This window comes from Carcharodon carcharias, chromosome 13, assembly GCF_017639515.1.
Source record: "Carcharodon carcharias isolate sCarCar2 chromosome 13, sCarCar2.pri, whole genome shotgun sequence".
NCBI classification, from domain to species: domain Eukaryota; kingdom Metazoa; phylum Chordata; class Chondrichthyes; order Lamniformes; family Lamnidae; genus Carcharodon; species Carcharodon carcharias.
The window spans coordinates 105,374,585-105,400,468 of NC_054479.1; the positions used below are offsets into that span (position 1 = coordinate 105,374,585).

Sequence of the window (25,884 nt, forward strand, 5' to 3'; positions counted from 1 at the left end):
CTTGCACCACTGCACTAGTTACAGCCTGCCAACTTGAAATTGACCTGTTTATTCCTACTGTTTTCTGTCTATTAAGCAATCCTCAATCCAATATCCATGTGCCAAAGTCTTTTTGTTAGAACCTCTTTTGTGGCACCTTATCAAATGCTTTTTGAAAATCCAATTACACCACATCTACTGGTTCCTCCTTGGCTACCTTGCTAGTTACACATAAAAAAAGTTCAACAGATTTGTTGAACACTGCTTCCCTTTTATAAATCCATGTTAACTCTGCCCAATCATATTATGGTTTTCTAAGTGCCCTATTGCCACATTCCTAATAATAGATTCTAACATTTACCCTAATGCTAACGTCAGACCTATAGTTCCCTATTTACTCTCTTCATCCTTCCTTAATAGGCAGAGTTACATTTGCTACCTTACAATCTGCAGTGACCATTCTAAATTCGAGGGAATTCTGGAGGATCAAAACCATTGCTCCCTATCTCTGCGCTAGCTCTTTTTAAAAACCTAGGATTTAGGCTATCCGGACCAGGGGATTTGTCTGCTTTTAGTCCCATTGATTTCTCCCATAATATTTCTTTATTAATACTAATTCCCTTAAATTTCTCATTCTAACTCGCCCCTTAGTTCCCCAATATTGCCGGAATTCATTTTGTGCCTTCTACAGTGAAGACCCATGCAATGTTTTGTTTAATGTCTCTGCCATTTCCTCATTCCCTGTTATAATTTCTCTGTGTGTAAGGCCCATAGAAGCTTTTGTAATTGAGTTTTATGTACTTGTTACTTTACTCCTTTCTATTCATTAATTTCTTGGTCATTCTTTGCTGCATTTTAAAACCATGAATCTTCAGGCTTGCTACTCCTTTCAATTTTATATATATACGCACATACATATATATGTATATGTTTGGGGCTAAATCCCTCTCGAGCTCAATATAAAAGTCTGTTGTAAGTTGGTTGGGAAAGCAGAATGTTCTGTGGAAACATAATTCAAAGACATTTATGGAGCCATAGAAAAGTTACGACGCAGGAAGAGGCCATTCAGCCGATGGTGCCTGTGCCAGACATGGGGATACCTGATCAAATAAATCACAATTGAAAAGATTTGTATTAGCCAAGCATTTTAAACTATCATATAAACAAAATGCAGCAGATGCTGGAAACCTGAGATAAAAACAGAAAATGCTAGAAATACTTCTGATGAAAGGTCATTGACTTGAAAGGTGAACTCTGTCCTTCTGAGTATTTCCAGTATTTTCAGTTTTTATTTTAAATAGTCATGTGTGTGTGCCAGGGGCATAGTACCAAATTTTGAGGTGCCAGAGCTGTAAGAAAATGTGTTGACCATATTATTTCTAAATCTTCTGTTGTTTTCCTATGTGTTAATCATTTGAGTTCCCAAACATCAGTAAAACAATGCTTTTTAAGTGAAAAATATGGTAGGCATTTTAGTTTGAACCATGTAGTAGCTTGAATTGAAAACAAAAATAGCTGGAAAAATTCAGCAGGTCTGACAACATCTGCGGAGAGGAAGACAGTTAACGTTTCGAGTCCGTATGACTCTTCATCAGAACTAATGAAAAATAGAAATGAGGTGAAATATAAGCTGTTTGAGGGGGGTGGGACTGGTAGAGCTGGATAGAGGGCCAGTGATAGGTGGAGGCAAAGAAGAGATTGCCAGAGATGTCATAGACAAAAGGAAAAAGGGGTATTAACAGTTAAAGGATGTGCTAATGGTGACATTAAGGGTAGAAAGCAGGACAAGCAAGTGACAGATGGCCCTAGTGGGGGTGGGGTCAGGGGAAGGGATCAAAATGGGCTAAAAGGTGGAGATAAAACAATGGATGGGAATAAATTTAAAAATAATAATAGAAATAGGTGGGAAAAGAAAAATATATTAAAAACATATATAAATTATTAGAAAAAAGGGGGATCAGAAAGGGGGTGGGGATGAGGGGAGAGAGTTCATGATCTAAAATTGCTGAACTCAATGTTAAGTCCGGAAGGCTGTAAAGTGCCTAATTGGAAGATGAGGTGCTGTTCCTCCTGTTTGCGTTGAGCTTCACTGGAACATTGCAGCAGGCCATGGATAGACATATGGGCATGAGAACATATGGGCGTGGTGTGTTGAAATGGCAAGCGACAGGGAGGTCTGGGTCATGCTTGCAGACAGACCAGAAGGTGTTCCGCAAAGCGGTCACCCTGTTTGCATTTGGTCTCTCCAACGTAGAGGAGACCACATTGGGAGCAGCGTATGCAGTAGACTAAATCGAGGGAAATGCAAGTGAAGTGCTGCTTCACTTGAAAGGAGTGTTTGGGCCCTTGGACGGTGAGGAGGAGGGAAGTAAAGGGGCAGGTGTTACACCTTTTACGGTTGCATGGGAAGGTGCTGTGGAAGGGGGTTGAGCTGTAGGGGGTAATGGAGGAGTGGACCAGGGTGTCCCGGAGGGAACGATCCCTATGGAATGCTGACAGGGGGGATGAAGGGAAGTTGTGTTTGCTGGTGGCATCATGCTGCAGTTGGTGGAAATGGCAGAGGATGATCCTTTGAACGCGGAGGCTGGTGGGGTGATAAGTGAGGACAAGGGGGACCCTATCATGGTTCTGGGAGGGAGAGGAAGATGTGCAGGTGAATGCGCAGGAGATGGGCCGGACACGGTTGAGGACCATGTCAACCACTGTAGGTGGAAAACCTTGGTTAAGGAAGAAGGAAGACATGTTACAGGAACTGTTTTTTAAAGTGGCATCATCAGAACAGATGCGACGGAGGCGAAGGAACTGAGAGAATGGGATGGAGCCCTTACAGGAAGCAGGGTGTGAGGAGCTGTAATCGAGGTAGCTGTTTGAATCATTAGTCTTTAGGATAGCTAGAATTTCATCATGCAGTTAAATAGTTTAACTATTTAATTTAAGACGATTATAACATTAATTATAGAACATGTTACTTACTTCTGACTGGGGGATGGTATATAGAGGGGTCACTGCTTTTCTTGATTTGTAGTAATAACCTAGACCTGAGTGTACAGGGCACGATTTCAAAATTTGAAGATGATGCAAGACTTGGAAGTATTGTGGACTGCGAGGAGGGTAGTGATAGACTTCAAGAGGATATAGACAGGCTGGTGGAATGGACAGGCGCTTAGCAGATGAAATTTAATATAGAGAAGTGTGAAGTGATATATTTTAGTCAGAATAACAGGGGGACATGACATAAAATAAAGGGTACCCTTTATTTTATGTCATGTCCCCCTGTTATTCTGACTAAAATATATCACTTCACACTTCTCTATATTAAATTTCATCTGCTAAGCGCCTGTCCATTCCACCAGCCTGTCTATATCCTCTTGAAGTCTATCACTACCCTCCTCGCAGTCCACAATACTAAAGGAAATGCAGGAGCTGAGGGACTTGGGTGTCATTGAAGATGGCAAGGCAGGTTGAGAAAGCGGTTAATAAATTATACCAAATCCTGGGTTTTATAAATAGGAGCGCAGAGTACAAAAGCAAGTAAGTTATGAGCCTTCATGAAACACTGGTTCAGCCTCAGGGGAAGGATGTGAAGTTTTTAAAAAGGATATGGGAAAAAAATTGAGAATGGTTCTGAGGATGAGAGACTTTAGACATTGGCAAAGCTGGGGCTGTTCTCCTTAGAGAAGAGAAGGTTGGGAGGAGATTTGTTAGACGTGTTTAAAATCATGAGGGGCCTGGATAGAGTAAAGGGGGAGAAACTCTTCTCACCGGCAGATGGTCGAGATCCCTAAGGTGATTAACATAAGAACCAGAGGCGACATGAGGAAAACTTCTTTATATGTAAGTGTTTAGATCTGGAATATACAGCCTGGGCATGTGGTGGAGACAGATTCAATTGCGATTTTCAAAAGAGAACTAGATGATTATCTGAAGGGAAAATATTTTACAGGGAAAAGGAGGAGGAATGGGACTAGCTGAGCTGTTGTTGCAGAGAACTGTCACAGAGACCTTGTACTGAATGGCTTCCTTCTGTGTTGTAACCATTCTATGATTCTAGTATAGTTACATTCGAGGAACTTGATAAACACACAAGGAAGAAAGAAGCTGAAAGTTATCCTGATAGTATGAACAAATAGGATGGGAGGAGGCTTATGTGGAACATAAGCACCAACATAGATGAGGTGGGCCAAATGGCCTGTTTCTGTGCTGTTAATTCCATGTAAAGCTGCCAGCAGAGAATGCAAACACTATACTGCGTTTCACATCCTCAGGCCATCACAGCCAAGGAATTAATGTTCAGTAGGCAAACACAGCCGGGTGTTTGGGGATATTGATGTTGCTTTAGATCCTGGAAACCTTGAGTTTCAAAGACCCTGAAATGCCTGTTTGTGAGAAAGCTGCGTGCAGGCAGTTGTAAGATTTTTTTTTTTACAGTCGGGGAGCTGTACAGGAGGGTTACTGCTGTTGCTGCTGCACAGTGACTCAGACACTCAGCAGCAGCAGCGTGAGGCCTAGGACCCTGGGCTTGGCCTTCCCTCTGCCACCTCTTAACCTCCTCAGGCTCTGGATTCACAGCCACACCACGAGCCCCGGGATGTTCCTATCAACTCTTACTGTCCAGCATGAACCCAAACCCCAGGAATTCGTGGCCAAAACTTGCCCTTGTGCCCCACATAATACCACAGGTAGAATTCACTCAACATGGCTCCCTCACCAGCCACCTCTGCATCACAAGCCACGCAGCCCCACGTGGTTGGGAGAGGATTTCCCTCCAGTTATGATTGTTGCCATCAATGAGCCAAATCCCCCTGCATGTGTTACTCCTGGAAATAAGTAGCTTCAATATTGGAGGCAGTGAGGATTAAAATCCAGTCAGACAATTAATGGAGTGGATTCCACTGAGGTCAGTGGAAAGAAAAATCAAGTGGCGTATAACAGATGGCCAATCAGCAAAGGAGAGTTTACCATCCAGTGGTGAATGTTAAAGCCTTTAAATAGAAGGTGCCATGGCAGTCCTCCGTGAACTCCAGCAGCATTACACCCCTGGTGTGTGCGAACTGTTGGAAGGAAAAATATTATCTGCAAAAGTAAATCTGTATAATAGGAAATTAATTTTGGAATTGTGTGAGAAATCAAGGACACGCTATTGGACCTAATCGTGGTCATTGAATTTTCAGAATTATTTAGAGGATCTGCAAAGGGCTCAGAATTTAGAACATCAAACTATGGAAAGATATGACAATCATTTTCACTGGATGCAAGAGGATTTTTGGGAGGAAGGTGCACGTTTTCCAATTAATAAAGATACCAAGGAACCAATGATGTGGATATGGGAGGCATTTTGTCTAAGAGTTGGTTCATAGAGCCAATACAGCTGATAATCATTACTAGCTAAAGAAGCCAAAAGCTAAACTTATCCTTGTGGAGTAGATTGCTTGCTCATTCATTTGTAGCATTCAAAATTGGGTCAGATCGATTTCTGGTTTAACAAAGTATGGTAGAATATAAGTTTTGAGTAGGCAAACAAATGGAAACGAGTCAGGTTAGACTTGAACCAGATTGAAATGAGATCTTTTGGTTGCCTTTAATATTTTTATATTCAAAATAACTAAAGAAATAAATTTATTTTTTCAGTGTTTTATGATCCCTACAATGTTATGTCCTTGAAATGTCTCTATTTTGATTTACTTGTTATAATCTACACCGTTAGCTTTTCTTTTCAGTTTATTTTTGGTCTGGCTTTTCTCATTAAGGACACTGCATGATTTGACAGCACATTGAAATTGCTCCATGTCAGTTGAACTGCAGTGATTTTGATTGCGCTGCATGTATTAAAACCAGTTATAATTATGATTTTGTTCCTCCCCAGTTGCTCAGCTAAAAGGGTCCTGGGTATAATTAAAGGCTTTATTCCCGTATTGGACTGGTTGCCCAAGTACAGATTGAAGGAATGGTTACCTGGCGACATTATTTCTGGGCTGAGCACTGGCCTGGTAGCAACACTACAAGGTAAGTTTCTTTGCAGAGTACAATTTTCTATTTAACTTTGCCTTTCTGATTAGAATCCAAAGGAAATAATAGCTCTTCTGGTCTATGCAGTTGCAGTCTGCAATCATTGGTTGTTATTCATTTGATTGTAAGAGGTGATAGTAAGAAGTGAAGAATTCTGCTCCTCTCCACTGTATAAGAATCATTGATAATTTCAAACTGTGAATTAAGACCAAATTCCCTTGCAGTACTTTCTTTAATTGAACCTTCAGTTATTGTTCCAATCCCAATGTGATACAGTTAATTACACTTGATGTAATAATTCCACTTGATGTAACTTAAAAATAAATAAAATCTATTTTTCTCTCTTAATAGTGACATTGTAGGTCTATAATCTGCATTGGATACTGCATGTAATCTATAATCTGCATCAGCATTTGTTGCATATCCCCAAATGCTCTTGAACTGATCTTGCTAGGTCATTTCAGAGGGCAGTTAATAGTCAACTGTGTTGCTGCGTCAGGCAAGGATGACAGATTTCCTTCTCTAAAGGACATTAGTGAACCAGATGGATTTTTACAACAATCAATGATGGCTTCATTGTCACCATTACTGACACTAGCTTTATATTCAAGATTTATTAACTGAATTCAAATTCCTCTAGCTGCCGTGGTGGGATTTGAACCCATCTCTGGAACTAGTCCAGCGACATTACCACAATGCCACCGCCTCCCCAGACTGAAGAGCAGAATCGACATTATATATTGTGTTAATCATTGTCAGTGCCATTTTATTTTATTTTTTGCCTAGGCTGACCATTTGCCAAGGAACATTCTTTTGAGCCAATGGAACTAAGCTGGTCTTATTTTTTAAGTTGTTATTAGTGTAAAACCCATCCTCACCAAATAGCTGGCACAGTGGATAACACATGACACCTTGGAGTATTTTTGGGCACTTTTTACTTCTTAAAGTTATGGGATGAAGGATGACAACTTTAACAGACCTCTTGTTGAATTTAAAACCTTACTGAAAACTCATGCCTTTATGGTCTCAAGTCTTCCTTATGAATAAAAGGATACGAATAAAGTGGGTTCACTTTTGGGGAACAGTTTTTGTGTTTGAATAGTTTATAATTTTGCATTGTGATCCAAATAGCCTTTCCCCATGAAGTGTGTGGTCTACTAAAGTCACACAACTTGAATGCAGTGCAGCTTATAATAGCATCACAGGAGATGTTGAGTGGAGCACATGCTCTTTGCCCTGGTGCAAATAAGGAGTGTTAGAGGTTACCACTCCCATTTGTCCATTATGGATGGTTCTCAACTTTAGGATTTCTATTAAGGACAAAATTTCACAGACACAGGGTTTGGCTCAACCGCAAACTTATTGTTTATTTAAAAAACCTAATGCCCTAATACAAAGACCTCTAAATTAGTGTAAATGACACCACACAACACCTCAGTTGGTTAGTCTGATTTAAATCCCTCCACCACTTAATCTCTGCTCCCACCCAAGCACAAAGTCACCACGACTTATTAGAAAATCTTTACTGAAAAACCACAGGTAAAACCCCATGTTTCTGCCCCAAACTTCCTCAATTCAAACCCAACCCACCCACCCAGGATTTGGTTGTTGCAGTTAAGTTACTTTAAGACCTCAGTCCCAACAGCCCTTGGATTTGGCTGATAACTTACAATCCTCCCACGTGGTTGGTCCTTTTGGTGTGAATTGTAGGTTCACGGGCCAGGTTGACCATTCCTGACAGTCTTGACTATAGTGCCAAACCCTTTGATCTTGTTCTTTTTATGATGATTCTTATCGGAAAATCATAAACACATTTCCTGAGGCCATCCTCCTCGATGGTCAGTGCTTAGAATCTTTCAGTCTTTCTTAGTGTGTTACATGCCCTGGTCCAGATGGACTCACTCAGTGCTGATGTTATTTTCAGAACCAAAAACGATGGACTGCACCAAGGGGAGGTATCTCTGGCTCCAAAGCTGATATGCACGTAAAGTTTCTCCCCTTCCTTGAATGCTGTGAATTGCTGCTGCATGATGGCTGTTGTCTGGGCCATTTGGTTGTGACAATGACATCCTCAATTTCTTAATTGGGTTACATGATGGCAGTTATTTTGTGCCACTGTTGTGATAATGTCCCCATTTCTAGTCCTTTAATTGTGTTAGTTCTTTTACAAAGTTGGAATGTTTGAAATTAACACCTTACAGTATAGTCTGCCTCTGTGTGTTTTGTGTTGAGATTTGGCTTTTATTTACAGTACTTGTGTCCATGGTTTTTGGGGTTTTTCATATTTCGTAAAGACCAGTTGGAAGGGATTCCGATCCCACTAGAGTTAGATGTTACTCACCGTAGGCTGCTCCTGAGCAGCTGCTAGTTAGGCTAGCTGTAGAGCTACATTTGCACAACCTGGAATTGAGCCTCATGAGAATTCTCAGACAGAGAGTGATGTTTACAGTCATAAAATAAGGGAAGTGAAATTAAACCAGTAGTATTTGAGCAATGTCCCTCTGCATCCTGCTTCCCCTTTCACCTTCCTTTGACCGAATCCCTCCTTCCACTCTCACCTTTAGTGTCTCCCTATGCTCTTTAACCTTCTCCTCTCTGACCTTCTGCAACCCCTAGCCCGACCTCCACCCTAATGATCAGCACCCAGTAAAAGCCTCGGCTTTATCTTCTTAAACCCCACCTTAGTTAATTTTGAACTTGACAAATTGCCGAACACTTCTTCCTTCTTCTCTGGATTAACTTCTTTGGCCGGACATCTGTTCACCATCATCACCACATCCCCTGCCCTCCTCCCCCATGCTGTGACAGTGTGGACTCTTTCTCCCATCGTCAGAATTTTTGTTCCACCTGGACCTCACCCTTTGCCCTCCTGCCATCCCTTCATTTTGGAATTGCTGTCTCAATTTCTCTAGGTACATCACTTTTTAACCTATGGCCCTTTGAACCTTCAACACTCCATTCCCTCAGGTTCCACCCTAATAGCATCATTAAATCTGCTGACAAGGGTGACGTTGTAGTTTGGCAATTAACCTCTATCTTACAGACCCTGACTGTGAACTTTCTGACATGTCCTCCTACCTTCCCTGGACTATGACTCTACCACCCCAAATCAAGCTAGTTACTAGTTCATCCCCTCTGGAGGTTTTCCTCCATGGTCTCCAACCTCCTAGCTCCCAGCTCCACACAACCTGCTTCTACTTCCTCCCAAGACCCACATGTCCTGGCATATTCATTGTTTCAGCCTGTTCTTGCCCCAGGAAACTTAGGTCTTTCTACCTGAACTCTTTTTTTCTCTCACCTTGTCCAACCACTTACCCCCTTTATCTGTGACGTTTACAATACCCATGTCACTTCAACAGTTGGATTCTAGTTTCCTGGTCCTAACCATCTCCTTTTTCTGTGGACGCCCAGTCCCTCTTCACCTCCATCCCCCACCAGGTAAATCTGCAGCCCTCCACATCTTCCTACAATGGAAACCTAACCACACTTCATCACGTTGAACAGCTTCTCCTTTTGACTGCTCTCAATTCTTCCAAAGAAAAAGTTTTCCAAAGGAAGTCTTATGAGTCTTATGCCTCCCATTTGATGGGATCCGTGGGACAATTTTTGTTCCAGTCGTACCCTGATCTGCTCTCTCTTGACTCTTTATCCAGTATGTTGTATTGGTGCGGTTTCCTGCTTTCACTCTGAATTTGAAAATTTTTGTTTATCAAATTTGCTTCCAATTTCTAACTCTTCCTTGCCTCCCTCCAGCTCTTCATTCCCCTTTCTCAACTTCTGTATCTTCATTTCTGGGGATAGGCTGTCAACTAATATCTACTATAAACACAATGACAGCCACAGCTACCTTGATTGCACTTCCTTCCACCCCTTTTCCTCTAAAGATCCTATTCCATTTTCCCAGGTTCTCGATCTCTGTTGCATCTGTTTTGCCAATGCCACTTCCTATTTAGTACATTATTCACTGCTCACAATATGGCTTCCATATGTTTTCCTTTCCCTTAACCTACCATTCCCCTCCACCTTGGTCAACAGGGCCCTTGACCAAGTCCGACCCATTTCCTGCACTTATCCTGCCATCTTTCTCCTCCCTCCCAGAATCACAATAGTGTTCCTTTTGTCCTCAAAACCATTCCCTCCCTGACACCCTGGTCCACTCTGCAGTCACCCCAAACACCTGCTCTTCCTTCAGTGCAGGTATAGGAGATGCAACTCCCACCCTTTCACCTGCATTTCCAATGCTCAAGGCCTTAATAATTCTTTCCAGTTGAAACAATTTTGAATACTGTATTAGCTGCTCACAGTGCAATTTCCTCTACGTTGTGGAGGCCAAACACAGTTTGGGTGATCACTTCAAAACACCTCCATTTATTCCACAAGCATAATCCTGACCTTTTGGTCATTCGTCATTTTGATTCTCCACCAGCTCCCACTCTGTCCCCTCTGCCTTTCACTTCCTGCACAGTTCTAATGAACCTCTCGTTGGTAGCTTGAGGAATAGCACATTACCTTTCAGTTGGGCACGGTACATTCTTCCAGACCCTACGTTGAGTTCAACAATTTCGGATCCTAAATCACTGCTCGCATTTTCTCAGATAGTAAGTTCTGGGAATTGGATAGATATTTGAAAAGAAAACATTCAGGACAACGGGGAAAGAACAGAGTAGTAAGGCTAATTGGATAGCTCTTTCTGAGGGCTGGCATAGGTGTGATGGGTGGTATGGTTGCCTCCTTTGCTATATGATTGCATGAAAAGAGAGTGAGATTTAGATCCCTTTCAGCAGTTGTACAATGCAGGCATCTCATGTCAACCAGCACTGATGAGTTTAGCTTCAGAACAAGGTGGAAGTCATTCTGGGACTAATTTATCAAACATTACTAATTATTCTTGATTTGTATTTAAAAATCACCAGGGTGGAAAAGTGAAAAGAAATGACAAAAGGGAGTTAGACCATTATCTGAAAAATAAGAATGTGCAGGGTTACAGGGAGAAGGCAGGAGAATGACACCAGATGAATTGTTCATTCAGAGAGCTGGTGTAGACACGATGGGCCAAATGGCCACCTCCTGTGCTGTAACAATTCTGTAATGATTCTACTGTTGCCATTTATAATTCTTCTAAACCCATCTTTTTTCCTTATTTGTCCCATAACCACCGTTAGCCTTGCACCATCATTCCTTTTTGTCATTTAGTCACACCTCAGATACTGAAGCAGTCCGTGTCCATGTGCAGCGCAACCTGGACAATATCCAGGCTTGGGCTGATAAGTGTAAGTAACATTCATGCCACACCAGTTCCAGGCAATAACCATCTCCAACAAGAATCTAACCATCTCCCTTTGACATTCAATGGCATTACCATCGCTGAATCCCCCACTATCAACATTCTGGGGGTTACCATTGACCAGGGACTGAACTGGACTAGCCATATAAATACTGTGGCTACAAGAGCTGGGAATTCTGTGCAGAGTAATTTGCCACCTGACTCCCCAAAGCCTGTCCACCATCTACAAGGCACAAGTCAGGTGTGTGATAGAATACTCTCCACTTGCCTTGACGAGTGCAGCTCTACCAATGCTCCTGAAGCTCAACACCATCCAGGGCAAAGCAGCCTGCTTGATTGGCACACCATCCACTAACATTTGCTTCCTCCAACACTAATGCGCAGTGGCAGCAATGTGTATCATCTACAAGATACACTGCAGCAACTCATCAAGAGTCCTTCGACAATTCCTTCTAAACCTGTGATCCCTATCACTTTGAAGGTCAAGGGCAGCAGACATATGGGAACACCACCACTTGCAACTTCCCCTTCAAGCCACACACCATCCTGACTTGGAATGATGTCACCTTTCCTTCACTGTAACTGATTCAAAATCCTGGAACTCCCTCCCAAACAGCACTGCAGGTGTTCCTGCAACACATGGACTGCAACAATTCAAGAAGGCAGTTCACCGTCTTCTTGAGGGCAGTTAGGGATGGGTAATAAGTGCTGGCCTAGCTAGCGAAACCCACATATTGTTGTGATGTGTCCTGATGAGTACAAGATAAAAAGCTTCAGCAATACTCATGTTCAGAACAACTTTTGTTGTTTGCTGTGAGATTATAACGTTATTACATATTAAGATGGTAAAAGCTAGTATTATAGCAAATATTTCATGTATTTTAATTTTTTTTACTTTAGGTCTTGCATTTGCCCTGTTGGCTGAAGTCCCTGTTGGCTATGGTCTCTACTCAGCATTTTTCCCCATTCTACCCTATTTCTTCTTGGGAACTTCAAAGCACTTAGCTGTCGGTGAGTACACGTTGAATCTTGAGCTCTTATATTTTTATTCACATCTTTAGTATCATTATATCGCAAGTAAAAATGTAACTGTTTCCTACATTGGCTGAACTATTAATAGACACTTTGTTAATAAGAATATTTGACGCAAGCTACTGCATTATAGGTGCAGCCTCTACCTTCTGCTTTAAATATATTTTGTAAGCAATATTACAAATGAACGTTTATTGGATTAGCAAAAGTATTTTGATTTAACTGATCACGTAAACTCAGTAGGTCAGTTTTAAACCAAATTAGTCCATCCCTAATACAGACCTACCTTTTAGAGTTAGATTAATCACCTGAGTATTAGTGCACTTACAGAAATATTGTTAATCAAACCAACGCATTTCCTTTACAAGAATAGAAACTGTGTAATGTCAACATTGGGATAAGAATAGGATGACACTCACTCTATTGTGATGTCCCCAATATGCACTCTTGTCATCTAGACTGGTTCATGTATGAGGAATGACCATGTGGCTAAGCTACAGGATGGCATCTGGCATTTGTAAAATCTTACTCCAGCATGAGTTTACATCTTAAGAGGGAAGTAGAGGAAATTATATGGGGAGAAGAGAACTGGTTTACAAATTATGGGAACATTCCTGTTTGAAACTTCTCATTGGACCATATCAGTCACAATAATATGTCATGGTTGAGATCTGCTGCTGACAAAGATATAATTATTTGCTTGATTTTGCATAGGACCATTTCCAATTACCAGTTTGATGATAGGGTCTTTGATTTTATCAATGGCACCTGATGAAAATTTCCTGATTTCAAGTAACATGACAGATCTCAATACTACAGTTGTGGATACCATTGCCAGAGATGGCCGGAGAGTCATAATTGCATCCTCAGTCACTGTTCTTGCTGGCATTATCCAGGTAATAAGCTTTGAATTATGTTGCTATTTCTACTCATCAGTCAAAACCATGAGGGGTCTGGACTGAGTAGATAGAGAGAAATGGTCCTATTGGCAGAAGGGTCGAGAACCAGGGGACACTGATTGCAAATGAGAGAACTTTTTTTTAAACGCAGCACGTAGTTAGGAACTGGAATACTGCCTGAGAGTTTGGTGCAGGCATATTCAATCGTTGCTTTCAAAAGAAAATTGGATAATTGGCTGAAGAGAAAAAATTTGCAGGGTTGCAGGCAAATAGGGCTAGCTGAGTTTCGCTTTGAGAGCTGGTGAGGTCACAATGGGCTGAATGGCCTCCTTCTGTGGTGTAACAATACATCATTTCAATAACATTTATAACAGCTGTTTCCTTCAAATTTTAGCTTGTGCTTGGGATTCTGCAAGTTGGTTTCATTGTTCGATACCTCTCCGTCCCATTAGTGGGAGGATTTACGACAGCTGCTGCGTTTCATGTTTTTGTCTCTCAATTGAAAATATGCTTAAGCGTCCCAACAAAGAGTTACATGGGCATCCTCTCTGTCATATATGTGAGTATTATCTTGTGCTTGTTAAAGAACAAAGTCCGGTTTTATGTGAAGTAGTTTCAAATGTTAAGACTACAATATCAACTTACATTGTGACTGTAAGTTTAGTTATAAGATGTACGGGAATTGGAGAAGGTGCTTTTTTATTTTTAAACCACTCAGATTGAAACCATCACCCTTTTTGTAAGGTCATTTCAATTAAAAAGCAAATGTAAGGTGATTGGATCTAATTGGCAGTCTAATAATCCTCATTCCATACAAAGATGTGTGTAAAGCCATAATGATACACTGCTAAGTGAAAAATACACGTTCATAAGCTATAGCAACAACAAAACTAGAAGTTAATTGTGACTTGTACTATAAAGAAGCTGCCAAGGAACCATTTGCCTTCCTATGAATTTCAAAAGGATCTATCTTTTCTGTATGAACAAATGGTGGAAAACTGGTCCAGAGCAGCAAATTGAAGTCATCTTCTTCAGCAAAGAGACTCAATAGTGTTGGTCATGGGGAACAGGCACATGTTTTTTTTGGAAAGGGCATTCTTCTAAAATGCAGAACGTATGTCAAGCATGGCAATATGTCACTGACCGCATCAATGCTGTCTCCGCAGCGGGACCTGGTAGGTGGTCCAGTTGAAGCTGCACACAATGTAAAGCAGAACACAGGGTATGAGCTGAATATCATAAAGTTGGAGAGCAGAACACGTGTGCACACAAGAAAGAAATTGTAATTGTAAAAGATGAGCAAAAAAAGGGTGTATTAACAGTAATGTAACATGTGAGGTATCAGAAGCAAAAATGATAGATGCACACATTGTAATAGGACAGGGAATGTATTGCACTGAGAATTTCCATGGACCAAATATAGTAGACTGATAACACAGCCTAAGCCAGGATTGCATAATCATCCACTAGCAGCCAGTAAAAGATTGTAGGTTGTCTATTATACATTGGGCACTTTCCCAGTGTGGCCCTGAGACATATGCACATGACAATGAGGGATAAGGAGCCATTGCCGAAGCAAACATTGGGCAACATTTCCAAGGGGACAAAGGGTGGAGGTGCCTAACTAAGCTTCTAAATTTAAATGTTGCTTCTTGGCTCATGCTCTAGCTACTTTATGAAGGCTCCCTAATTTACATAAAATATGGGGATGAATGAGTCTTGTGCATTGTCTCTTTCTCTTGCTCTGTTTTACACTAAGTGCCTGCATTGGGTCACTTTGGTATGTTGTAGGTCTCAGGATTCCATATCTGTTTCTAGGCATCAGACAGCATGTTATCATTTGGCATATATCAAACTCCACTGCTCTTATGGCAAAAGTTTTACCTTTACCCATAATAGAAGAACACCGTATAAAGAAGCTGGTGATTGCAACTATGAAACTACTTGTGTTAAATGGAGAAAACATAGTGGAGTTGTCTGTCATGAAGAGTCTGAAAGGAATTGATTGTGGCAATTGGAATACTACAAATAAAACATGGTCTTTTCCATATTAAAATTGGGTATTCTATAACCTTTATAACATCTTTAGTCTGTCCATCCAAATGATAGTACACAATCATTTAATAATGCAGGAAATGACAAAGCAATATTACATTGCTAAGTATGCTCATATACTCCATGTTCAAATTGCTTTCTTCATCAATCAGGCCATCACGAAACTGAGCACAAACTATCATTACCTCCAGCTGGAACAGGCATCAGCACAAATGTGAAAGCTGGAACAATGATTGTCTGCACTGCAGTAAACCATTGAGCATGTGGCAACACCAGAGCAGCTGCAATCAGGTTCTTAGTTCTGAGACTATTGGCTCAGTAGAAGGCTCACTTTTTCTTGTGGAGTCTTTGGGATTAAAACTCCAGAGTGTAGTTATGATTGAGGGATTCCAGTGTCACAGGTGACCAATAATTTTTGTTTGCACAGATCAGTGTGCATCATGGGAATATATCTTCCAGCAATGGAGTAGTTCAGTTTGAGTTATCTTGTATTTGTGTTTTTTTTAATTCATTCACAGGATATGGGCTCCGCTGGCTGGGCCTGCATTTATTGCTCATCTTTAGTTGCCCTTGAGAAAGTGGTGGTGAGCTTTCTTCTTTAACTGCCGCAGTCCATGTGGTGTAGGTACATCCACAGTGTTGTTAGGAAGGAGGGTTCCAGGATTTTGACCCAGTGACAGTGAAGGAACAGCAATATATTTCCAAGTCAGGATGGTGAGTGACTTGGAGGAGAACTTCCAGGTGGTGGTGTTCCCATCCATCTGCTGCACTTGCCCTTCTAGATGGTATTGGTCGTGGGTTTGGAAGGTGCTGTTGAAGGATCCTTGGTGAATTCCTGCAGTGCATCTTGTATATGGTACACGCTGCTGCTGTGTCGGCAGTGGAGGGAGTGGATGTGGTGCCAGTCAAGCGGGTTGCTTTGCCCTGGATAGTGCAAAACTTCTTGAGTGTTGTGGGAGCTGCACTCATCCAGGCAAGTGGGTAGTATTCCATCACACACCTGTCTTGTGCCTTGTAGATGGTGGACAGGCTTCGGGGAGTCAGGAGATGAGTTACTCGTCGCATGATTCCTAGCCTCTGACCTGCTCTTGTAGCCACAGTATTTATATGGCCTCAGTTTCTGGTCAATGGTAACCCCTAGGATGTTGTTAGTTGGGAATTCAGTGATGTTAATGCCATTGAACATCAAGGGGCGTTGGTTGAATTCTCTCTTGTTGGAGATGGTCATTGCCTGACACTTGTGTGGTGTGAATGTTACTTGCCACTTGTCAGCCCAAGCCTGGATATTGTCCAGGTCTTGCTGTATTTGGAGATGGGCTGCTTTAGTATCTGAGGAGTCGCGAATGGTGCTGAACATTGTGCAATCATCAGTGAATATACCCACTTCTGACCTTATGACGGAAGGAAGGTCATTGATGAAGCAGCTGAAGATGGTTGGGCTGAGGACACTACCCAGTGGAACTCCTGCAGTGATGTCCTGGAGCTGAGATGACTGACCTCCAACAACAACAACCATCTTCCTTTATGCTACGTATGACTCCAACCAGTGCAGAGATCCCCCCCACCCATGATTTCCATTGACTCCAGTTTTGCTAGGGCTCCTTGATGCCACACTCTGTTAAATGCGGCCTTGATGTCAAGGGCAGTCACCCTCATCTCACCTTGCCTCGGGAGTTCAGCTCTTTTGTCCATGTTTGAACCAAGGTTCTAATGAGGTCAGGAGCTGAGTGATCTTGGTGGAACCCACACTGGATATCAATGAGCAGGTTATTGCTAAGCAAGTGCTGCTTTTTAGCACTGTTGATGACCCCTTCCATTACTTTACTGAGGATCAAGATCATATTGATGGGGCAGTAACTGGTCAGGTTGGATTTTTCCTGCTTTTTGTGTTCAGGACATACCTGGGCAATTTTCCACATAGCCTGGTAAATGCCAGTGTTGGAGCTGTACTGGAACAGCTCGACTAGGGGCGCGGCAAATTCTGGAGCACAAGTCTTCAGTACTATTGCTGGAATATTGTCAGGGCCCATAGCCTTTGCAGTATCAAGTGCCTTCAGCTGTTTCTTGATATCACGTGGAGTGACTCAAATTGACTGAAGATTGGCATCTGTGATGCTGGGGACCTCCGGAGGAGGCCCAGATGAATTATCCATTTGGCACTTCTGACTGAAGATTGTAGCAAATGCTTCAGCCTTATCTTTTGCACTGATGTACTGGGCTCCTCCATAATTGACGATGGGGCAATTTGTGGAGCCTCTGGTGATCTGTTTAGTTGTCCACTACCATTCACGACTGGATGTGGCAGGACTGCAGAGCTTGGACCTGATCCGTTGATTTATGGGATCGCTTAGCTCTGTCAATCACTTGCTGCTTATGATGATTGGCATGAAAGTAGTCCTGTGATGTAGCTTCACCAGGTTGACACCTCATTTTTAGGTGTACCTGGTACTGCTTCTGGCATGCTCTCCTGCACTCTTCATTGAACCAGAGTTGATCCCCTGGCTTGGTGGTAATGGTATCATATACTTGTGTTCTAAGCTATTGTGTGGCCCTGAGCAAATGGCAGCAGACACTGACTCAGAACTGAGCACCATTCAAGCATTTTTCAGACAACATATACAGCACCTGAGACCCCAGTATTGCTTAACATCCTATAGTAGTAGATGTTTTACGTTTCTTACAATGCCACATTTGGTTATTCACCCATCCACCAACACCGTTCTGTCAATTAGGGAAGTACTCTGTTTGAATAGGGCACATACGTAACTAAAGTAATGTTCACAAGGTGTCAACATGACAGCAAAATGCACTGAACAGATATAATCCTAATATTGCATATTTTAATAACTAAATTCACTGTTCCATTGTGCAACATAAATACATTAGTTATTGCAAATGCCAAACAAAATAAATGTATTAAATGAAATTTAATTTTCAAATATGACCAGAAGAAAATAAAACTTAGAGGTTTTAGTATCTGAGCTCATTGAAAGAAATGTATAATGAGACCCACATGTACAAGTCTCCAGGCCGACAGTCGGAGGTCTTTTTGTTTTTGCCAATGTCGACATAGTAGAGTATGTCACAACACAGAGTTCAGTCACATCCTTAATAAAATGGCTGACTTTATAAATGTCTCATCTGGATGTCTCTACTTGGGGTTCTTGACCCTTGCTGCAAAGGATGTCATCTATCGCTCTAATGATCAAATCCCCCTACAACTGCAACATTATGCATTCTTTCCTCCTCACTTGGATTGGCTCATGCTTGACAGTGACATGGTTAGCATTCTGGCCAACTTCTCTGCAGACCTCATCCCTATCCTCACAGGTAGTAGGTACCTTTTACCTGTTGGCTAAGACCACTACCTGTGGGACCTCATTCTCTCTTATCTTCCCTAGATTCCCTCTACCCTGCTAACTGACAGACACGTTTCCCTTTCAGCACCTACATTTTCGTCAGAGGTGTGACTGTCTTCTGCACTAAACTATCCAGCAATTTCTCTGCCTTTGTATGTCTCAGACTGTTTCTCGTAGCTTGCACTCCAGCTTGATGACTCTGGGTCAGAAGGCTAAAAATTTGTTTAGCCCTGTTTTTTGGATGTGGGGGTTGAAATTAGTGAGCTGCACACGTCGATTCTATTGGAGCTGAGCAGCACACAAACTTGGTGCTTCAACTTCATTTACCTGACAAAAGGTGGTGCCAACCAGGTTCCTGGCTGCTGGCATCATCTTCAAGCTGCCGCCTACCTCTGTGCTCAGAACAGTGTTGTGCTAAGATCACTTGGTGCAGCCAGCCTGTTACTCCTAAAGGCAAGCAACATCTCTCAAATGGAAGCTGCACAATCATTTTGCTGGAATTTGAAAGAAGGAAAACAACACCAGGGCAGAGAGGATTCCTGGATGATGGTTGCAGTGCTGGAGGTATTATTGGTGCAGGTGAGCAGGAGGAGAGATGCCATGTTTCCTTGGGGAGCCCAAAGGCCCTCGAGGATCACCCTCAAGTGAGTACGAACAGCTGCTCAGGGTGGGAAACTCCTCAAGTCTGGACCAGCAGACCTGGTAGTAGTGCCACAAGAAGTCTAATGACTTTACACAGGTGATCAAAGTCCATGAATGCATCTTCACATGACAGCATCTAACCATCATATCAACAACCTCTCGTGCTGCTCAATGCACTATACCCCTTTCACCCAGCAGCAGTCCTTGGCACTGAGGATTCAGACGTAACATTCCAGATAACTGGCCTATTAATGAGGTCATTCTTAAGTGTCAGATTTTTTTGAAGCTGTCAGTGTTTGCTAGGTTGTCAAGTCGCAATACTTATTCACTGTTCCATTGTGCAAAACTCTGCCACAGTCACAGACAAACAAAAGATTTTGTTGGCGCCAAGGTGAATTTGCTCAAGTAAGGCCTGTCTTAACACCATTGTGTCTTCAGTTCAGTATAAGATTGAAACAGTTGTTGCATTGTTTGCTTGTGCAGTCTGTATGCTCGAGTTTCACTCGCAGTTCACATGCACGCACAATTTGGGACATTTTAGGTCTCTCAGAAAGGAGAAGAAAAGATGTTGGAAGTATAATAAAACCTATCTGCCATAGCATTTATATTTTCAACCTTCAATTTAATTCAAAATTTTATTCCTTTCATTCATTCCTGTCGGCATTGACTCCATCACTATGATACAGTTCCATGGCTGGTCACCTATAGGTACCATGCCCAACTCACCATTAATCATGCATTGGCATTGATGCTGACTACTGACAGGCTGTGTCTGACTTTGGAGAACTTGAAGTCTGATCTGTTATTACCTGCTGTCCATTATCAAATACGTTGCATATCTTCTCTACTTCACAGCTAACTAACTACAGTAGGCATTGTTGTTATTCAGCCAAATTTGACAATCAATTAGTGCACAACAATATTTCACATGTAGAAGATGAAGTGAATTGTTGATTGTTGGAGGGGGTCAGAGATTACATGTTAAAGGGTGGAAGCAGGGTCAGGGGAGGGAAGGAATGTTTAACCATGATAGTCCAGCCATTTTGGTGTGAGGTAGGCTTGATGGAGCAGCTGCACTTTTCCTGCCTGGTGTCTTCATATGTTTGTATCTATTTTTGTTGATCTTGGTTACTGAGAGATTGGTCAAGATATCAGGGAAATTTCTTGCTCTTCAAAAAGTAGCATGGAATCTTGCATGGCCAGCTGAACAGGCAATTTGAGAGTGTCATTAATATCTTAAAGATGACACTTTCAGCAACGCAGCACACCCCTTATTACTTCAGTAAATAAGTATTCAAGTCCTTGGTGTGGTTAGAATCCATAATTTGCTATGCAAGAAAGATTGTTACCATGAATGAACCGGCATTGTTATGTACCTTTCTTTAACCCAGGTGTCAGGATCAAACTGCTGAGCTGCAGCATTTGTTATAACTTCTGCTTTTTAATTCATTTTGTAGACTCTTATTGATATATTCCGTAACATTCGACAAACCAATATTGCAGACTTCATTGCTGGCCTGATCACCTTTGTCGTGTGTGTAATTGTAAAAGAAATCAACAATCGTTTCAAAGATAAGATTAAAGTGCCTATTCCTATCGAAGTGATTGTGGTAAGTAAGTTATCTGTGGTAAAAGCCAAGCAGTAGTTTAAGTCAACCCCATAGGAAAGGGTGGGGCATCAGTGTTTTCAGTTCTTTTATTTTGCTCTTGTTTTTCTAAAGGCACTGATATTTGGCTTCATTGCGACAGGCAGCATTCTAGTACTCCACCAACGTGCCTGTTGTCAAGGGAAGAGCCAACATTGAATGTTCAACTATGAAAGGGTTCATTGGATAATCTAATGCTATTGTCACATGATTTCCACCTGAGGCAGTTGGATCACAATCAGGAACAAGAATCATGCCTGATTTTTACTTACTCTAACCCTGGGGACAATCACGTCTATTCTGGTACACCGCCTGCTGCTCTGTCAAACCAGTTAAGACCTTATGATCTAGTTTGGCTTGTGAAATGTTTGGTTTAGTACCACACAATGCCAGGGGAACTTAAGTGCCTGTTTTCTAAACCATTTGGTACAAGATGGAATTCAGTTTATGTACCTGCTGCTGGACAGGGTAATATGGTGTTATGACCCACCCTGTTTATTTATAAGACTGATTCCACCATATAAACAAATAGATAAACCACTTGCTCACTCATAAACTTGCATAAGTTGCATTTCATCTTACGTTTTGATTTAAACATTTTTTTTCCAATGATTGTGCAAGGCCCATACAGACACAAATTACTTGCCTAAGTCAAGAAAAATAAGAAATAATTTGTATTTATATAGAACCTTTTACAACCTCAAAACCTCCAACAATTCATTACAGACAATGTAGTGTAGTCACTGTTGTAAAGTAGGAAATACAACAGCCCATCTTGAATAGCAAAATCCCATAAACAGCAATGAGATGATGGTCAGACCATTTGTGTTTTTGTTTTAAGTGATATTGATTGAGGGATAAATACCGGCCAGGGTAGGAGGAAGAACTCACTTGCTCTTCAAATATTGCCACAGACTCTTTTGCACCCCCCCCCGAGAGGACCAATGGGCACTCTATTCAGCGCCTCAGCTGCAAGACAATGCAGCATTCCCTTAATATAGCATTGGAGTGTCTGCATAGTCTGTATACTCAAGCTTCTGGAATGGGACTTGAACACATGACATCCTGACTCGATGCAGCAGTGCTACTACTGAGCTAAGGTTGATGCCTTCATAGTGGTTACCTTCACCAGAGACATCATTGCTTGGCATCTACAAAATTCAAAAACAGTAACGCACTTCATTTGCCCTGAAGTGTTGTTATTATGGGGATGCCACCAGCAGCTGCTGAATGAAGTTGCACAGCTCTGACATTTCTAGCACTGAGGTGCTAGAATAGATCATTTGACTTGAATCTCAAGGGAGCAAGGAAGGACATGCTGCTTTAGTTATTCCTGGCAGCCATGAAGAAAGAGGTGGCTTAGGATCTTCAGCTGTCTTAACTGCTGATTATCAGATTCTTATGGGAAAGGACAAAGTAAAGGATAAATATTTTTTAAAAGTAGTGTCCAAATTTCCTTTGACATTTTGCCAGATTGGATCATAAATCCTAGAACAGTCCAGTGGAATTATTTGAAAAAAACCAGACCGAATTATGCTGGGTCCTAATTTCAGGAGCAAAAAATCTTTACTTAGCCAGTCAGGGGTGTAGTGCCAAATTTTGAGGTGCCAGGCTCTAAGAAAATGTGTTGGTCATATCCATTCTCAATCTACTATTAACTTTGTTTTCCTATGTATTAATCATTTGAGTTCCCAAATATCAGTAAAACTATACTTTTTAAGTGAAAAATTGCAGTGCTGGTAGGCATTTTATTTCGAACCATGTGGTAGTTTGAATCATTAGTCTTTACCATGGCTAGAATTTCATTATGCAACAGTTTAATTATTTAGTTCAAGACTGCTTTTACGGAACACTACTTACCTCTGACTGAGGGATGGTATATAAAGGGGTCACTGTTTTTCTTGATTTATAGTAATAACCTATTCCTGGGTGTAAAGGGCACAATTTAAAAATTTGAAGACGATGCAAGGCTTGGAAGTATTGTGAACTGTGAGGAGGATTGTGACAGACTTCAAGAGGATATAGATAGGCTGGTGGAATAGGCAGGCATGTGGCAGTTGAAATTTAATGTAGAGAAGTGTGAAGTGATACATTTTTGTCTGAAGAATGAGGAGAGGTGACATAAAATAAAGGGTACAATTCTAAAGGAAATGTGGGAGCAGAGGGACCTGTGTGTACATGCACATAAATCATTGAAGTGGCAGGGCAGGTTGAGAAAGCAGTTAATAAATTATATCAAATCCTGGCTTTTATAAATAGGGGCACAGAGTACAAAAGAAAGTAAGTTATGAGACTTCATGAAACACTGGTTCAGCCTCGATGGAAAGGATGTGAAGGTTTTAGAAAGGTGCAGGTGCAGAAAAAATTTACGAGAATGGTTCCAAGGATGAGATACTTTTGTTATGTGGATAGAGTGGTAAAGCTGGGGCTGTTCTTCTTGGAGAAGAGAAGGTTGAGAAGAGATTTGTTAGACATGCTCAAAACCATGAGGGGTCTTGACCTTCTGCTGGTGGGACCAGTTTAAAGGGGAGAAAATGTTCCCATCAGCAGAAGGTCAAGACCCCTAAGGTGATTAAGAAAAGAACTAGAAACGACATGAGGAAAAACTTCTTTATCCAATGAGTGGCCAGCGAGTGGTTTGGATTTGGAATGCACTGCCTGGGCATGTGGGCAGAGATAGATTCAATTGTGATTTTCAAAGGGGAACTGGATAATTCTGAAGAGAAAAGGTTTCACAAGGTTACAGGGAAAAGGTGTAAGAGTGGGATTAGCTGAGTTGCTGTTGTAGAGAACTGACAGAAACAGTATGCTGAATGGCCTCCTTCTGTGCTGTAACCATTCAAGAAACTTGATAAACAAAGGTTAGAGGGATGGTATGATCAAAAAGGGTGGGGAGGAAGGTTGTGTGGAACAGAAACTCCAATATAGATGGAGTGGGCCAAATGGCCTGTTTCTGTGATGTAAATTCCATGTAAAGCTGCCGGCAGGGAATACAGACACTTTTCTACGTTTTACATCCTCAGGCCATCACAGCCAATACTGCAGGTAGAATTCACTTAACGCGGCTCCCATATTAGCCGTCTCTGCGTCGCAAGTCATGCAGCCCTCCAGTTCTGAATGTTGCCATCAGTGAGCCAAATCCCCCTGCATGTGTTACTGCCAGAAACAAGTAGCTTCAATGTTGGAGGCAGTGAGGATTAAAATCCAGTCAGACAATTAATGGAATGGATTCCACTGAGATCAGTGGAAAGAAGAATCAAGTGGGGCGTATAATGGATGGCCAGTCAGCAAAGGAGAGTTTAGCATCCAGTTGTGAATGTTAAAGCTTTTAAATAGGAGGTGCTGGGTTGGCACTCCGTCAGCACTATATTCCAGCCACCCTGCCCCCCCCCCCCCCCCCGCCGCCAACCACCACCACCCCACCCCACCCCAGCAGCCGCATAGCAACGAATGAACTTGACCTGACAGACTGGCTTCAAAGCATTGGAACTCTCGGCCTGAAGGTTGTGGTTTTTTCTTAAGCCTGTCTGTCCAGTCCTAAGCTCTGGCTGCTCAGCGTGGATGACGAGAACTCCATTTAGAACAGGCTAGTGCAACCTTTTTGCTTGGAGAGGCCACATTTCCATTTTTATTCTCCCTCAAGGGACCGATAAGCAAATTTCAGAAAGATAAGGTTCGGCACAACTTTAAACTGAATTTCAAAAAATAACTGAGGTATTAAGAAAAGAAACAATTGCTGAGCAAAAATAAAGTAATGTCATAGCAAAAAAAAAAATTACATTTTAAAAAAAAGAGTTATTTAATAAAATGACCAGAGCGTGAGAGAGAGTGTGTGTGTGTATGTACCGGATTCACTCCTAGTCCCAGGGTGCTCACTCAAATAGCCCTCACCCACTGTGAGTGAGTGTGCATATAGGTTGGTGTGTGGTGGTGAGGGTAAGTGAGAAACCTGAGAATGAGAATAAGTAAGAAACACGCCCTCTCTCACTCCCCCACAACACTCACACGTGTGCTCTCACACATTCTCACTCCCCTATGCATGCGGCGCACTCTTCCCCTTGACCCTGACCTAGAGCTCCATAACATCTCACTCCTGGGCCTCGCAGTCAGCCTCGCCTCCCTGGGTCCCTGGCACTCTGCTTTCTAGCACCCCACTCCTCGGCACTCTGCTTCCTGGGCACTGTTTGGAGGTGCAGTGCAGAGCTCCTGCAGCACAATCCCCCTGGGTATATCAGCGTGTAGCTGGGGATCCTGCTGCCTTGCCCATAAGGAATATGATATAAAATAATATGCAGGGTCAGAAATCTGTGTAGAAGGAAGTGACTCCCATTGGGAAGGAATGCTCCAAGATAGGAAAGTCTGGCATACGAAAGGTGGGGAATTGTTTTTTTAAGTTCCAGTATTGACCTCATAAGCGTGGAGGCAGGTGGCCACCTTCATTATGTCCACAGTGGTTCAGGCGGTCACTGTCCTCCTATTAAATAAGTATCTTCCTGGAGACCACACCAATTGTGATGGATCAGCACTGGTGGAAACGATATTTTTTTTCCTTCATTCTCTCATGGGATGTGGGCATCGCTGGCAAAGTCAGTGTTTATTGCCCAGCCCTGATTGTCCTTGTACTGGCTGGCTTGCTTGGGCAGTTAAGAGTTAAATATATTGCTGTGGGTCTGGAGTCACATGTAAGATCAGGGAAGGATGGCAAATTTCGTTAGTAGTATTAATAAACCTGATGGGTTTTTACAGTTGTCAAGGATAATTCTCATAGTCACTATTACTATTTTTCTATTCCAGATTTTATTTATTCAATTTAAATTCCACCACCGCCTCCAGTGATGGGATTTGAACCCATGTCCCCAGAGCATTAGCCTAGGCCTCTGGATTACTAGTCCAGTAACATTACCACTACGTCACAATCTCCCCTTAAATCTTGGCACAACTATCATGATCAGGGTTTTCCAGCCCCGCATGTCTTTGTCAAG

General features: G+C 42.0%; 1 protein-coding gene across 5 annotated transcripts in view; it reads left to right on the forward strand.

The window, feature by feature from the left end:
* Positions 1–25,884, forward strand: part of LOC121286230 (pendrin-like) — a 66,050-nt gene that overhangs the window by 12,890 nt on the left and 27,276 nt on the right. For all 5 annotated transcript variants that reach the window (XM_041203253.1, XM_041203254.1, XM_041203255.1 and 2 more), the window contains 5 exons: positions 5,843–5,982; positions 12,170–12,280; positions 13,016–13,197; positions 13,595–13,759; positions 20,714–20,866. In XM_041203253.1, coding sequence (XP_041059187.1) covers positions 5,843–5,982; positions 12,170–12,280; positions 13,016–13,197; positions 13,595–13,759; positions 20,714–20,866 — 751 coding nt within the window. The remainder of the gene's footprint in view (positions 1–5,842; positions 5,983–12,169; positions 12,281–13,015; positions 13,198–13,594; positions 13,760–20,713; positions 20,867–25,884) is intronic.